Source organism: Podarcis vaucheri, assembly GCF_965113315.1.
Source record: "Podarcis vaucheri genome assembly, chromosome: 13".
Lineage (NCBI taxonomy): Eukaryota > Metazoa > Chordata > Lepidosauria > Squamata > Lacertidae > Podarcis > Podarcis vaucheri.
Window position 1 is genome coordinate 38,864,807 of NC_138751.1, and position 16,250 is coordinate 38,881,056.

A 16,250-nucleotide genomic window follows, 5' to 3' on the forward strand; every position below is an offset into this window, starting at 1 on the left:
GCAACCTGTACCAGCTGAAGTTTCCAAAGCGACTTCAGAGGTAGCCCCACATATAACATATTGCAGTAATCTAACCTAGAAGTTACCTAGAACTCCTGCCATGTATATCCTGTGCCAGGGACACAGTTCATTCTTCCAGGCCTCAGAAAGTTTTAGCCACACTGCCCATAAGAACATCACACTATTAATTCAGGGCTCAAATTGGTTTTATGGAACACAACAATGAAACAAAAACTGGAGGAGGGGTGATTTATTTTAGGTAGTTTGGTTCCCAGCTCAAAAACATGGGTCCTCTTAGAATAGCTGTCACTTTGATGCAGCAGCTAACTGCTCCCTGCCTGCCCTCCCTACCTCCACTGTAAGCTATCTTATCCGCCCGCCCCCCTTTGTGTGTGTTCATATATATACCATGCATAATCTATATTAACATAGTGGCTTTAGCATGGGATGGGGTTTAATCAACATAAACAGTATTGTGTAGTGATGTGAGAGACTAGGGTTCAAATCCACTCTCGGACATGAACTTCACTGGGTGACCTTGGGCCAGTCACCAAGTGCCTCAGTCAAACCTCACAAGCTTGATGTTATGATAATATTGGGAGGGGGTCAAAGGATGTAGGCCACTTTGAGCTCCTTGAGTGAAAGGTGGCAGGTAAAATGTAATAAAGAGACAAGCTATATGTGGTCACTTTTTGATAGCTCAATCCTACATATTTACTCGGAAGTCCTAATGAGTTAGTGGGTATAGGATCACTGCCAGAGTTACGCAGGCAGGAGCTTGCATGAAGAATTTTGCTGCAGGAGTAGTGGGCGGCGGCGGGGGGGGGGAGACACCTCCTCAGTGGATGTTCATATTCAGGATGCTACCTGCAACAAATTACCGTATTTTTCGCTCTATAACACGCACCCGACCATAACATGCACATAGTTTTTAGAGGAGGAAAATCTGTAGGCATGCCACCCGTAGGCATTCCCTCCATAACACGCACAGACATTTCCCCTTACTTTTTAGGTGGAAAAAAGTGAGTGTTATGGTGCAAAAAATACGGTATTTAAGGAGATGGGTATGGCAGAAGGTTGAGGGGACAAAAGGGAACACCAAGCAAACAAAAATGCAGACACCAACCAAAGTACTTGATACTGAAATATGTATTTTCATTGAAAAGTTTTATTTTAAAAAATAGAGTGTTTCTCAGTCATTGAAACACTTCAGTTAAGCTACTGGTAAACATACTCAAATCCCTGAGTTTGAGGGTTACATTATTCTCAGAACCTTGCAACTCAGTCTTGGAAGATGATGCCATTGAGTTTTCATACGAACTGATCTGCGAGCAAGTTTCGCATAGGATTTATTTATCTTGTATATCCTACTCTTCAACCCCCAGAGGAGCTCACAAATCAAGAAAATTAAAAAACAAGCAACCCGCCCCCAATACAATAAATAATTACAAAACGGCAGAACAATAACATTAAATATCAAAACCAGAACAAAAACAGTATCTAAATATCCTTCTTTAAAAAAAAAATGTTTTCACGTGGTGCTGAAAAGATAAGAGTGTCAGAACCAGGTAAGCTTTCTTTAGAAGACCATTTCAAAGATAAGGAGTCACCAATTATAAGGCCCTACCCTTGGATCTCCACCAACCTTGCCTTCAATGATCGGCATCTGAATTATAGCCTCTGTTCCCTACCAATGCCTACTTAGTTGAGCTTATTTTTCTTATTTTTCTCTGACCCTTATTTTCCTTTGCCAAATTTTAAAAACAGGACTCCAAATCCCGCAGGAACAGAGCAGCAACAATTAGTGCAAAAAAATAAATAAAATCAATCTCTGCCATTTATTCCAAGTCCAGAAGTTTGGGATTTATTAGTGTAGATTTCTAGATCCCTGGGCTGGCTTAAAAGTCACATTCTGATCAGTGTTGCAAGGACATAACTTTCCTTCAGTGGCATTTACCCTGCTGGAGAGAGAAGATGGGACTTTCCAGGGAGACTTTGAAAAAAACAAACCCACCCATTAGTCAGCTTTGCCCAGGCAAGTCTCAAGAGCATATTCACTCCTTCATCACAGTTTTAAGAGCAGTGGCACTGGCTCAAGATACTGGAGAATGGCTAGTCAAGCTGCAGATCAAATATCTCTTCCTGGGCCACAATGCTTTCCTACAGAGAAAGAAAGAAAAATCATTAGTTGTTTCCATAGTACCTTTACTATAATGCATTTTGCATCTTTTTACTAGGGCTGTGTGATATCTGGTTTTCAGCATCGTGATATATCAGCAGCTAAATATGCTAATATATTGCGATGTCTGGAATGCATCTCGGCAGCTTCTTCCTCCCACATCGCCTGGCCTCAGCCTTTCTGTGCCCTAGTTAAGCAAGCCGCATTGTAACCAGAGGGATTTTCCCAGTCTGCGCCTGCTCTATGGTTTGCTGCCGCCTGGAGGAGGCAGGCGAGAGCTGAGCCGACAGAGCAACAGACAAACATTCCTCTGGCCTCGAGCAGTTTATCATCAGGGCAAATATTTTGAACTGGTTATCAAGATGTGGATTTAAAACCGGTGTTCAACAATCTATCATCATATCGCCCAGACCTAATCATCACACTTCTCAGCCAGGAGCACCTCACCCCTACAAACTGGGACCCCCAGAGACAGCATCCTTTTATAGCCAGCCAGAACTGGACCCTTTTATATGGTGTTGCTTAGTACCTGCCCTCCAGCACAGGCAGCGTAGAAGGCAAGAACTGACTGAGAGGCAACAGAGCTATAGGCTCCAGGCCAAATGACTACAGGTTTAAGGCTCTCCAATTGTGGGGCAGAGTCAAGGAGAAACAGGCAGCCATTGGCTCTCTAGATATTGCTGAGCTGCAACTCCCATCAATTCTGGCCATGCTTGCTGGGGCTGATGGGAACTGTAGTTCAGAACATTGCGGGAGCACCTGATCTAGAGGAATTAAAAGCCTTGGTTATGCTCCAGGCTTTGGAGCGATCCAAAGTACTGTACTGATCTCACTTGCCGCTGGATCGACGAACAGTCGCAATCCTAACCATGTCTACTTAGAAATAATTCCTGTTCAGTTCTGTGGGGCTTATTTCCAGGTAAGTGGGGCTCAACTCGCACTCAGACCGTTGTGCTTTGCAGGCTCTCAGACCCTGAGATCATCTTCTGAGACCCTCCTTCATGTGCCTCCTCCTCGAGAGCTGCGGAGGGTGGCAACACGAGAACGGGGCCTTCTCTGCAGTGGCTCCCTGTCTGTGGAATGCTCTCCCCAGGGAAGTTTGCCTGGCGCCTTCATGATACACCTTTAGGCACCAGGCAAAAGCGTTCCTTTTTAACAAGGCCTTTGGTGGATCAGATTGACATCTTATACCCTTTTAAAATGTGGCTCTTTTGGGGGGGCGTTATTGGGTTGTTTTTATTTTGATTATGGATTTTGTGGTTTTATAGTTTGATTTCATTCTGTGAACCGCCCTGAGACCTCCGAGTATAGGGCGGTGTATAAATTCAATAAATAATAATTATAATTATTATGCTGGACACTTGTGACGCTCCTGTTCAGTAGATCACTTAGTCCCATTTTACAGATGTGGAACCGAAGGATAAAGAGGGAAAAGGCTAAGCTACAAAGTGCGTCTTTTTGTGAGAGAAAGCTACATCTTGCCACCTATGGCGAGATCATAGCCAAGCATTTTTCCAGAACCCCATGTCAGTCTTGATTCAAGTTGCCTCATGGGCAGCGTTTGGACTACCAGCATGGTGTAGCGTTTAAGAGCTGTAGACTCGTAATCTGGCGAACCGGGTTCGCGTCTCCGCTCCTCCACATGCAGCTGCTGGGTGACCTTGGGCTAGTCACACTTCTCTGAAGTCTCTCAGCCCCACTCACCTCACAGAGTGTTTGTTGTGGGGGAGGAAGGGAAAGGAGAATGTTAGCCGCTTTGAGACTCCTTTGGGTAGTGATAAAGGTAAAGGTAAAGGGACCCCTGTCCATTAGGTCCAGTCGCGGACGACTCTGGGGTTGTGGCACTCATGTCGTTTTATTGGCTGAGGGAGCCGGTGTACAGCTTCCGGGTCATGTGGCCAGCATGACTAAACCGCTTCTGGTGAACCAGAGCAGCACACGGAAACGCCATTTACCTTCCCGCCGGAGTGGTACCTATTTATCTACTTGCACTTTGACATGCTTTTGAACTGCTAGGTTGGCAGGAGCAGGGACCGAGCAATGGGAGCTCACCCTGTCACAGGGATTCGAACCGCCGACCTTCTGATCAGCAAGCCCTAGGCTCTGTGGTTTAACCCACAGCGCCACCCGCATCTCATCTTCTTCTTCTTCTTGTGCTTTTTTAAAATGTTTACTACTTTTTAATGCACTATCAACTGGAGCTCCAGCCCAGCCTATGAAGAATCCATAGCCACACATGCCACGACACTTACCCAGCCCCCTTGCTGCTGTAGCCAGGGCACGAACATGTCCATATACTGGAGACTGTAGCCCATGAGGGTGTGCACTGCATGGCTGTTGATACCGGCCACTTTTCTCGTGAGCTCCATGGTGAGCGCCAGCTTAGCCAGCTGGGGGCTGGGGAGACCAGGGGGGGCGCGTGAGGTGAAGGCCTCAGCCAGGCGAGAGAAGCTGCGGTAGGACAAGCGGGATAAGGTGTTGCGTAGCAATGGGTCGGCCTCAATCTGCCAATCACAGAAAGGGGGAAGAACCATTAAGAGTTGCCTGGGTGACTCGTCTGAAGGACAGCTGCGAATTCCAATCAGAAAGACGCTCCTAAGCATTCATTGAGCACCAATAAGGTGCTTAGATAAGGTGCGCAGGCCCGCCTTAGGGCTGATTTGCATTTCTGGTACTTTTCAAAATTTCATGTGCTACTTGCGAGATGCTCACCCATTGAAAAGCCAAATACAGTGGTACCTCGGGTTAAGTACTTAATTCGTTCCGGAGGTCCGTTCTTAACCTGAAACTGTTCTTAACCTGAAGCACCACTTTAGCTAATGGGGCCTCCTGCTGCCGCCGGAGCACAATTTCTGTTCTTATCCTGAAGCAAAGTTCTTAACCTGAAGCACTATTTCTGGGTTAGCGGAGTCTGTAACCTGAAGCGTATGTAACCTGAAGCGTATGTAACCTGAGGTACCACTGTAAAGTGGGAGGTGGTTTCCCTTACAGAGGTACAAGCAGGGACATATGAGCTATTTCCAGACCCAAACTGTTTTTGTAAATGCCTTGAGTGGAAAAGGAAGAACTAGCCTGCCCCATGGGTGTAAGCCAGGTTTTTTGCTGGGGGCGGGCAGGCTTTTGTTAGGAGAGACAGAACTGCAGATTTGTATTGATTTGTATTGATCTGGGGGGCAGCTGCCCCCCTACTGCGCCTTTGGCTAGACCCATGGCCTGCCCTGTTTTCTTAAGAATCAATGCCGTCAGGGCAGCTGTGCATATGACAGGCAGAAGGAACAGGAGAAGACAATACTGCTGGCTATCAGTTGTGGGTGGCACATTCTATGAAGTGGCATTGACAAAATTGTCTCTTGCAACAACATAGCTCCTTTGCAAACTGGTAAATAAAAGTTTAGCTCAACAATGTGAGCAAGAGAAGCTTTGCAAAAGCAGACTGGGGCGTATAAAGACAGCAATGCAAAAGGCATGTGCAGAGCTATTTGAACTGTGGCTACCCAGAAGTCTGTGGCTACGATGTTCAGTGGGGCTTATTCCCAAGTAAGTGTGCCTAGGAGATTGCAGCTTCAATGTCTTCGCCTTAGGTAAGGTAAAGGACCCCTGGACGGTGAAGTCCAGTCAAAGGTGACTAGCGGGTGTGACACTCATCTCACTTCAGGCCTTGCAAAGGAGCCAGTGTTTGTCCACAGACAGCTTTCCGGGTCATGTGGCCACCATGACTAAACCGCTTCTGGCGCAACTGTGACAGAAGCCAGAGCACACGGAAATACCGTTTGCCTTCCCACCATAGCAGTACCTGTTTATCTACTTGCACTGGTGTGCTTTTGAACTGCTAGGTTGGCAAAAGCTGGGACAAAGCAATGGGAGCTCACTCCGTTGCGGGGAATCGAACCGCCGACCTTCTGATCAGCAAGCCCAAGAGGCTCAGTGGTTTAACCCACAGTGCTACATATGACAACAGGGTGATTCCTAGGCTGCAATCTTATGCATACTTAACTTAATAGTAAGCCCAAAACACACTTCTAAATAAACATAGGAAGAAGAAGGGGAGAAAACACAAGGGATGAGTTTCCTTGGAAGAAGAGGAAGAAGGTGAGCTAATAGGTAGGTAGAGAGCAGGGACAACACTTGCTTTCACTTGCTGACCTTATAAAATAATAGCAGTAAGGTAAAGGGACCCCTGACCATTAGGTCCACTCGTGACCGACTCTGGGGCTCATCTCGCTTTATTGGCCAAGGGAACCGGCGTACAGCTTCCGGGTCATGTGGTCAGCATGTGGTCTGGCGAACCAGAGCAGCACCCAGAAACGCCGTTTACCTTCCCGCCAGAGCGATACCTATTTATCTACTGGCACTTTGATGTGCTTTTGAACTGCTAGGTGGGCAGGAGCTGGGATCAAACAATGGGTGCTCACCCCATCGCGGGGATTTGAACCGCCGACCTTCTGATCGGTAAGTCCTAGGCTCTGTGGTTTAACCCACAGCGCCACCCGCGTCCCTTTTGGTTTTTCAGTAGCCATCCATTATTAAGAGGGTGATATCAGCAGGCCTGGGGAAACCCCAAGATTTGTAGAAGTACAAAAAAAGTTTAGGAAAAAGCCTGAAAGAGGGGGGAATTCTACAAAAAGGCTAATGAGGGTTCAGTGGCCACAAAATTTTGGATAATTCTTTAGAGTTGCAGGGAGAAAACTGGGATGCAAGGCAAAGGAGCAGAATAGAACGGCATATCCTGAAAAAGGGCCGGGCCGGCAGACAGGAACATTCCACAATGCAACAGTTTTGCCACAGGCCTGGCTTATACCTCCTTATTGATGATTCCGGCCTTCTCTTCCAGAAGAGCAACCAGTTTATGGAGGATTTGCTCTTTCTGTTTCTCCTCCAAGTCTCCTGGCAGCTCCTCCGAAATAACTGTGAGCAGAAAAAACCAGTCCAATTCAGAGATGCGACGTGGATGTGAGAAAACAAATCATTCTGAGGAAAGAGGGATCTGAAGATGGCTTTGGGCCTAGATAATGTATTTGGAGGGTCATTATTCATTGGAGCCTCTCTCTGAAGTGGTGGGACCTAACTATGGATTCCATGCTTGATAAAAATCAATTCAAAAAATTAAAAATTAAAAATTTTAAAAAAACTTACATTGGCTTTTTTTTAAAAAATGGATTTTATTAATTTAAATTGGATTTTTAAAATAAAATGCTTTTGGAGGAAAAACCTTTCTAAAGATAGTTTTCTATTTAAGTTACATTATAGTCCAGGAAATAAGGATTTGTTTTAAGTTTTTCATGTGTGCTAAAACTCAGTCTAAGTTGTTTTTTTTTAAATCGTTTAACCACATCAGTTAACAAACATGGATACATATGCTATAACATTATTGTTTTACTTAAATACGTAAATTGTTTAAATTGTTATTAAGGAAATGATTATTTTCCTCCTTCCAATAAAGTGCAGCAGAAAAGTTGTCCAAATATAAACAATAATTTCACAATTACCTGTCTTTGAATTTCTAATAGTATAACCAAATCAGCAATTTTTGATATAACTGTAAAAACTATTCTGAAAATTTATTATTCCAAAAACGAAACCTTTATCTGGTTGTAAATATTAAGATTATACCAGCAAGAATGAGTCTTTCTGTAAAAAAATGATTTCAATCAAGTCTTACTGACTAGTGATTTAAATTGTGATTTAAATCAATTTGACTTAAATCAAATCCACTCTGATGGATTCCCCTTGTTACTTCCTTCCCTGCCCTTCCTGTGTTGCAGCACCGTCCCAACACAGGGAGCACTGCACAAACTAAGAGGATCCTTGTGGGTGCTAATTCTTATGACATATTTGGCCAGGAAAGAAGAAGGGATTAAGATGCAATCTCTATTACCCAGCGGTGAAGGTACAACCACAAGGAACTCAATCCCATACCTGGAGTGCTGGGTAAAGTGCCACCTGTGGGAAGTATGCTGATTTCATCTGTGGGAAAAGGCAAGCTTTTGGCCACCAAAGGACTGGTCAGCTGTTGCTGCTTGACCAAGTGGTCCAGTTTCTGGGCCACCAAGGTATATAACTCAGCATTCTCAGCCTCACCACCTGCAACAAAAGAACAGAAAGCTGTTAAGGAGCAGAGGAAAGCCAAATGCAGAGAGAGCCACCGGTTAGCAAGGCGACAAAGGATAAGTTACCGTATTTTTCGCTCTATAGGACGCACCGGACCATAGGAGGGGGAGAACAGGGGGAAAAAATTCTCCCCCTCTCTGCTCAGCGCCCCTTCAGCGAAGCGGCAGGAGAAACGAAGACCCTTCCATTTCTCCTCCCGCTTCGCTGAAGGGGCGCTGCGCAGAGAGGGAAAACTGTGCAGCGCCTCTCCAGCGAAGCGAAGCCTAGAGAGCAAGAGGGATCGGTGTGCACCAACCCCTCTAGCTCTCCAGGCTTCAGGCGGCTATCCGCAAGCCTTCTGAGTGCAGCGAGAACTCCTGCTGCGCTCCAAAGGCTTGTGGATAGCTGCCTGAAGCCTCCAGAGCGCAGCGGCAGTTTGCGCTGCGCTCCGGGGGCTTCAGGCTTCTCCTTTTTAGCTGTGGGGCTGGGGCAGGGGAAGCCCGAGCTTCCCCCGACCCCAGAACAGGTCGGGGAGCGGCGGTCCCTTCTCCTTCCTGGGGAAAAGCCTGCAAGAGCCGCGTGAAGCTTGTGTGCGGCTCTTGGGGGCTTTTCCTGCCTGCCTCCCCCCTGCATTCACTCCATAGGACGCACAGACTTTCCCCCTTAGTTTTTAAGAGGGAAAAAGTGCGTCCTATGGAGCGAAAAATACGGTATGTGACATGCTAGCAAAAGCTGATTATCTGCAACAAGGCTAACTTCTGTTGGTGAAAGGATAGGCAAGCTTCTGAGTTGCACAGGAGTTCTCACCCGCAGAACCAAGTAGCTACTATTAGTGAAGACATGGTCCGTCCCCCCCGTGGGCATTTGACAAAAAACCCACACTGGACCTGGAAGTGTATGACCCCCCCCTTGTTCAATGTGGACACTGAGGTCCAGTGCTGAGGGCCTTTTGGCAGTTCCCTCATTGCAAGAAATGCATTTGCAGGGAACCAGGCACAGGGCCTTCTCGGGAGTGGCGCCCTTCCTGTGGAATCCCCTCCCACCAGATGTCAAGGAGATAAGTAACTATACAGCCTTTAGAAGACATCTGAAGGCAGCCCTGTATAGGGAAGTTTTTAATGCTTAATGATGTTTTTGCATATGCTAGAAACTGCCCAGAGTGACTGGGGCAGGGTACAAATAATAAAATTATGATTATTATGACAACTGCTACCTACCCACTTTTTAGGGAAGCTGCTCAAAGGGGGGGGGGTGGCCACTCAGCTTCAAATGCTGTTGGATAAAATTTATTATCTGGACCCATTCCAGTCTGGTTTCAGGCCTGGTTAAGACCAAATCAGCCTGGGTTGCCCTGACCAGGGATATTTATTGGGAGAGGGAGAGGAGGACTGCGAACCTCTTAATTTCCCTTGATCTCTCTGCAATTTTTGATATCATTGATATCATGGTATCTTGCTGGATCAGCTTTGGAAATTAGGAGCCCAGCAATACAGTGATTCCACTCATGAAAGACTCATTTGAGGCAAGTTCCACTAGGTTTACAGGACGTGGGTGGCTCTGTGGGTTAAACCACAGAGCCTAGGACTTGCCAATCAGAAGGTCAGCGGTTCGAATCCCCGCGACGGGGTGAGCTCCTGTTGCTCGGTCCCTGCTCCTGCCAACCTAGCAGTTTGAAAGCGCATCAAAGTGCAAGTAGATAAATAGGTACCGCTCTGGTAGGAAGGTGAACGGCGTTTCCATGCGTTGCTCTGGCTTGCCAGAAGCGGCTTAGTCATGCTGGCCACATGACCTGGAAGCTGTACGCCGCTCCCTTGGCCAATAAAGCAAGATGAGCGCTGCAACCCCAGAGTCGGTCACGACTGGACCTAATGGTAAGGGTCCCTTTACCTTTTACCACTAGGTTTGATGGCGCTACCCACAAATAGGCAACAAACAAACTAGCACAGCTTCAAATAGCAAGAGAAAGCAACTTTGTTCTGACTACCTCTGGACTTGAAGGCTCGACATCCCGGAATCAAATCTTTGCGCAATATGGACTTTGGCAAGCGGAAACACCACTTTACCCTTCCTTCAAGAAGTCCAAGGCACCACCCCTTTAAAAATGTTTATAACTGGGTGAGGCATGGAGCCAGGACCTCTGTCTCTGAAGCAAGAAGGAATCTAGATAAGAAATGAAGGCCAGAGGGGTGGCATTTCCTTACCACTCCCTTGGGGCACCCGTTGCTCCGACGGGTGTTTCCGACAGTAGCAGTTGACAACAGGCAGGGAGTCAGGGCGCTGGAGAGTCCCACCGGGGCTTGTCGTCTCCCCCGAGGAAGATCCCTTTTTCCGCAGGATGTTCTTGAGGCAGAAGGAGCGCTTCTGGCGGCCGCCTTCCCCAACCTCCCCTCCTGCCTTCGACCTCTTTAAGGAGCCCGTAGAAGGCGGCACGTTGTCCGGCGGGGTTCGCGGACTAGGCCTCCGCTGCAGTAGACGCTTGATGCTGGTGCGGAAGCCATGCTTTTTTTCGTCGGCGCAGTTATTTTCCTCATGGGCAGAGCTCCAGACTGGACAATCCTGGAAATGTTCTGATGGGGAGCTGTAGGGAGTGAACAGCGATAGAAAACATGGTATTATGGCGAGAGTCTTAATAGCAAAAGGATGGAAGGACGAAGAAACCCCGACTAAAGAATTATGGCAAGAGAAACTGATGGACTATGCAGAATTGGCAAAATTGACACAGAAACTAGGATAACTGTGACTTTAAAGATGATGGGGAACCTTTTCCAAAGTATTTAAAGAAGCAACAAAGTGAACTGGACTCCTTGGCAGGTTTTGAATAAACAGTCACAAACTTTTTATTGATAATAATCAGTTAGATAAATTAAGGATTTATACAATTTTGTAACATGCAGAGAATAGCATTTACAGAAAAACCAGAGATGGGAACTGAGGCAAGTCAGGGGGGGAGGGTGGATTGTTTTATGGGGCGGGGGGGAATTAAGGATGATATGTTGTAATATAATATGTTCTGTTTAAATTCCTAATAAAAAATATTTTAAAAAAGGAAAGAAAATGTGGTATTTTAAAATGTATATTTGGCTCTCGGAGCGGCGTACAAAAGATGAACAGGTTAAATCTGTAATGAAACAACAGGCAAAAAGACTTGGGACATAATATACAAATGGCAGGTTGGGAGAGGCTGTGGAAAACAGAACTGAAATTCATGGAATGTTGTTCACGGAAAGGAAATTAGATGAAAATGATGTATAGGTAGCATCTGACACCAGCCAAGTTAGCAAAAATGTACAGAACAAGTTCAAATATTTGCTGGAAATGTAACGAAAAAGAAGGTACCTTTTATCCTATGTTGTGGACATGTAAAGTAACAAAAAAAATTCTGGGAGATGATATATAATGAAATGGAAAAAAATGTTTAAAATAACTTTTGTTAAAAAACCAGAAGCTTTTTTACTAGGAATTATAGGTACCGAGATACCAAAGGATCAGAAAAGATTGTCTATGTATGTAACAACAGCTGCACGGATGCTACTAGCCCAGAGATGGAAGGAAGAAACTACCCCAACCAGAGAAGAACGGCAAACCAAGTTAATGGACTATGCCAAAATGGCAAAATTAAATGGGAAGCTCAGAAATCAAGAAGACAAAAACTTTAATAAAGAATGGGAAAAGTTTATAATTTACAAGACCACTGTGAGCAGGTTAAAACATTAGCTGGATTTTAACCACACTTGTAAAATAATGGAAAGTATGGATAATTTAGAAGGATTAAAAATTTGGATAAGTATTAATATACAGTTGTAAACCGTTGGGACCCATGGAAGGGATGGGGGAAAGTCAGGAGATTCAGAGTAATCTCGATATTTGGATTCAGAACTGTTTTTTTATTGCATGTTTATACTTTTCAAAATCAAATAAAAAATTATAGAGAGAAAGAAAATGTGGTATCTATGTGGCATCTTAAGTACATCTACTCAGAAGTAAATCCCACTTTGTTCAATGGGATTTACTCCAAGGTAAGTGGATCCAGGACTCTAGCTTTGGACCTTTGACCCACCACCACCAACCAAGTACTTTCTTTTTTTCATATATTTATTTCCTCGCCAACATGTGTTTTCCAGGATAGCTAACAATTAAACTAAAGCAGTTGAAACAGCAAAGCAATAAGAGCAGCAGCAGCAGTTATATTATTTCCCTGCCCCCCCCCACAAAAAATAAATAGCAGTAAGATAAAAAACATATCAACAGCATCTAGGAGTTTTATCTAGCAAATAAAAATGTGTTCCTTTGGTATTGAAAAGAGAACTAAGTTGGCACCACAGAGGACTCTTCAAGCAGAGGGATTTCAAGGATAGGGTGCCAACACTGAAAAGGTCCTATTTCAAGCAAGGCTGGCCCTACCATTAGACAGAGTGAGACAGTCACCTCTGGCGGCACATTCTGAGGAGCAGAGAGGAGCAGCTAAATGTTGAAAGAGAGAAGTGTGTGTGTGTCACATGAGCCCCTAAATAAGCCAGCTGCCCCTCAGATACAGCAGAGGAATGCTGTCCCATCACCAGTGAAGTAAGTTTCAACTGTCAGCCTACTCACTATCTGCATTTGGATTGGACAGGTCCACCGCCATCTTGCCATTTTCCTCAGGCAGAAAAAATGTTTCCGCTCTAGTCATAAAGAGCATGGGATCTTTCGTACAAAAGGTGAAAGCTGAGAGTACTGCAGAACAGCCTAAAACTAAGAAAGTCTGCACCAGCATAGTATTATGATATTAATTTGCTCTCTTAGCCCACACACAAAAAGAAGCCGAATGCCACAGAAGATATTGTAAATTGGAACATGAAACATCTCCATTGTAAACAGCCTTCATAATCAAGATATTATGGTTTGGGGCAGACGATACTGGTACCCCGGGTTACATATGCTTCAGGTTACATACGCTTCAGGTTACAGACTCCGCTAACCCAGAAATAGTGCTTCAGTTTAAGAACTTTGCTTCAGGATGAGAACAGAAATCGTGCTCCAGCGGCGCGGTGCGGCAGCAGCAGGAGGCCCCATTAGCTAAAGTGGTGCTTCAGGTTAAGAACAGTTTCAGGTTAAGTACGGACCTCTGGAACGAATTAAGTACTTAACCCGAGGTACCACTGTACATTGGTGTGCTGTTATACACAGTGTCTGAATTTCAGTGTTGCGAAGCCACATAAAATAGTTTGGTCATTATTGTGTAGTCCATTTGTCATAGACTTGTTCTTTATAAAGTTTTGAAATCTTTTCATACCTATGGTATAAGGAGGAAACACACTATGTTTATTAAGTACCTGAGGCAAGTGGTGTCTTGAAGCCAGGGTTAGGCCAGGGCATTTTGCTAAAGAACAAACAGTCCTGGGCCAGCCTTGACCTCAATACATCCCCTGCCTTACCTCAAAGGTGACCCAAAAAGGAGCTTTTGAATGTGATATATCATGTTTTATTCTAGCTCCCACTTTTCTTACCTCCCAGATTGAAAACCACAAATTTCTTCCCAGATCTCTCCCACCCAGGAGAATTCAATATAATTGTTTCTCCCAGGAATGCAGCCCCGATCCCAACTCAGAATCTGACACTGGAAGATATGGTGGTTTAGTATGGAGTTTTCTTCCAAGCCTTATTTTAAGACAGCTGGGAGTAACTTTCATTTTTTTTACAGAAAGACTCATTCTTGCTGGTACAGTGGTACCTCAGGTTAAGTACTTAATTCATTCTGGAGGTCAGTTCTTAACCTGCAACTGTTCTTAACCTGAAGCACCACTTTAGCTAATGGGGCCTCCTGCTGCCACCGTGCAGCCAGAGCATGATTTCTGTTCTCATCCTGAAGCAAAGTTCTTAACCTGAGGTACTATTTCTGGGTTAGCGGAGTCTGTAACCTGAAGCGTATGTAACCTGAAGTGTATGTAACCCGAGGTACCACTGTATAATCTTAATATTTACAACCAGATGAAGGTTTTGTTTTTGGAATAATAAATTTTCATAGATGGGAAGTACCTATGGGGAATTGCTAAGTCTCAGCGTGCGTGATCCACATTGCTGTGGCTGCGACTTCTTAGAAAAAAAGGTGTTTGTGATTCACTTCTGCTGCCTTGATTCTTGGACACAACAGAAGATCTTGTCCCCTTCCAGGAAACCCAGAACCTCTGCCTGGACTCGCCCCTGAATTTTCCGCATTTCATTTCCTCCCAACTGAACCACAACATCGCTCCTCTGAAGACTCCTTTACCTGTGCATGTAACTTGTAGGATCGTAATAACTCCCGCCCACGTGACCTAGGGACTCCACCTCTCTATTTCTTAGCGCCCTTTGCAGGAATGCTTCCAGCACCCTCCGGGTCTCTTCTTCCACCTGCCTTTTTGGTGGCAGCGGGCTCCCTGCCATGAGTCTATCGTGCTGCGAAGATAGGCTGGCGTTCAAAGAGAAGAGACAAGTTTCTCGCCACACCTGCCAGCAGCCCTAGAAGAAGAAGAAGAACAACAACAACACATTAGCCTTCCCTCCCTTTTTCTCACAGCCCTTTCTATCCTGCTCCTTTTCATTCATATTATTGATTGCCATACCTCCCTTCCCCCAAACACATATCCTTTGTACAGTGGTACCTTGGGTTACATATGCTTCAGGTTACATACGCTTCAGGTTACAGACTCCGCTAACCCAGAAATAGTGCTTCAGGTTAAGAACTTTGCTTCAGGATGAGAACAGAAATCGTGTGGCAGCAGCAGGAGGCCCCATTAGCTAAAGTGGTGCTTCAGGTTAAGAACAGTTTCAGCTTAAGAATGGACCTCTGGAACAAATTAAGTACTTAACCCGAGGTACCACTGTATATAGACCAAGGACCTTTCGCTCACGTTCTTCTATCCCCACTGGAATCATATGATTTATTTCAGAGGCCTCCAATTCAGCTGCCTGCTCAAATACAAGGCAATCTATTCACTAGCCAGCCCCTCGCGGATTTAACCCATGCAATCCAGACCCAAATCATGCCACCGCAGAGCACAAAATAACCCCAGACATTTCAAGCTAAGTAAGCCAAGCATGGTAAACAAGCTGCTGTCTCTGTTGGTACATCCTATGGGAAAGTACCTCACTCCAGCAAAAACAGGTGTTCTTCTTCCTCCTCCACCTAACACTTTCTTTAAAGTCAGGTTGCAATCCCTGCCCTTGCTAACCTCAACCGGCGTCTTGGGGTTCTTCCCCACTCAAGCGGCACATAATTTTTATGAAAGAAATCAAACCAAACCAATAATATCATTCCTGTCCGATCCATAGAAGCACCAGCCATTCCTCGCCCCCAAACACACACCCCAGGGGTGCCAAGTTGAATAAAATATTGAGGGTGGGGCAGGTTGCAAGACTTGGCACACACACAGCTTTTGAATGGCAATGCCCCATCAGTGCCCCGGACCCCTCAAATATTTTATGGGGGGCAGCCCCCAGGAATTGGCTCCTGTGCCCCACACAAACACCAGCCCACCGCCTCTGCCCCCTTACCACCAGACACCCTAGTTTTTTCATTGTACATTCCTAGACATGTCTACTCGGTAGTAAGCCTGAATTACTCCCACCCTCTTTGCCTATCCCAATTCCCCCATCACTTTTCCCCATCACATCTCCCCGGAATTTGGGGGCTGCGTATGGGAGACTCCCCCACTACCTTAGAATCCCACGGTCGCGTCTCTATCCCGGAGGCTCGCTCGGTCCGCACCTGAAACAGAAGCCCGCCAAAAGCCGGAGAAAAGTTTTGATGCTCCCCCAGCAAACTTCCTAGCCACTTCTGCAGCAGGAAAGAGTTGCGCATGCGCCTTCGCCACCTTAAGTTCAGTTTCGGTCCCGCTTTCGTCGATAGCGGCGGAGGTGGGGGTGGGTGTACAGTTGTCGGGGGCGGGGCTCCGAGGACGCCCCGCCCATGGGATTTAACCCCTGCTGGGCGATGCGATGACGTGTGACGTTCTGGAATCAAAGC

At 45.8% G+C, this 16,250-nt stretch overlaps 1 protein-coding gene across 2 annotated transcripts; it reads right to left on the minus strand.

The window, feature by feature from the left end:
- Positions 1-1,148: 1,148 nt before the first annotated feature.
- On the minus strand, positions 1,149-16,158 carry BCL2L12 (BCL2 like 12). 2 transcript variants are annotated; one of them, XM_082194447.1, is made up of 7 exons: positions 15,993-16,158; positions 14,514-14,743; positions 10,468-10,844; positions 8,096-8,260; positions 6,978-7,084; positions 4,432-4,683; positions 1,149-2,160 (listed from the first exon to the last, which is right to left on the minus strand). In XM_082194447.1, exons 1-7 carry the CDS (start codon positions 16,083-16,085, stop codon positions 2,113-2,115), a joined length of 1,272 nt encoding a protein of 423 aa, XP_082050573.1. In that variant the 5' UTR covers positions 16,086-16,158; the 3' UTR covers positions 1,149-2,112. The 2 variants fall into 2 exon arrangements, with proteins under 2 accessions (XP_082050573.1, XP_082050572.1); XM_082194446.1 differs by having other exon boundaries at positions 15,942-16,158.
- Between the last annotated feature and the right edge of the window lie 92 nt (positions 16,159-16,250).

Excerpts from the sequence above, each read along its gene's own strand:
- BCL2L12 (XM_082194446.1), bottom strand. The coding sequence starts at position 16,085 with ATGCGCAACTCTTTCCTGCTGCAGAAGTGGCTAGGAAGTTTGCTGGGG. Across the intron at positions 10,845-14,513 it reads CCTACAAGTTACATGCACAG|CTCCCCATCAGAACATTTCC; the intron begins GTAAAGGAGTCT and ends CACTCCCTACAG. Across the intron at positions 4,684-6,977 it reads CCGGAATCATCAATAAGGAG|ATTGAGGCCGACCCATTGCT; the intron begins GTATAAGCCAGG and ends TGTGATTGGCAG.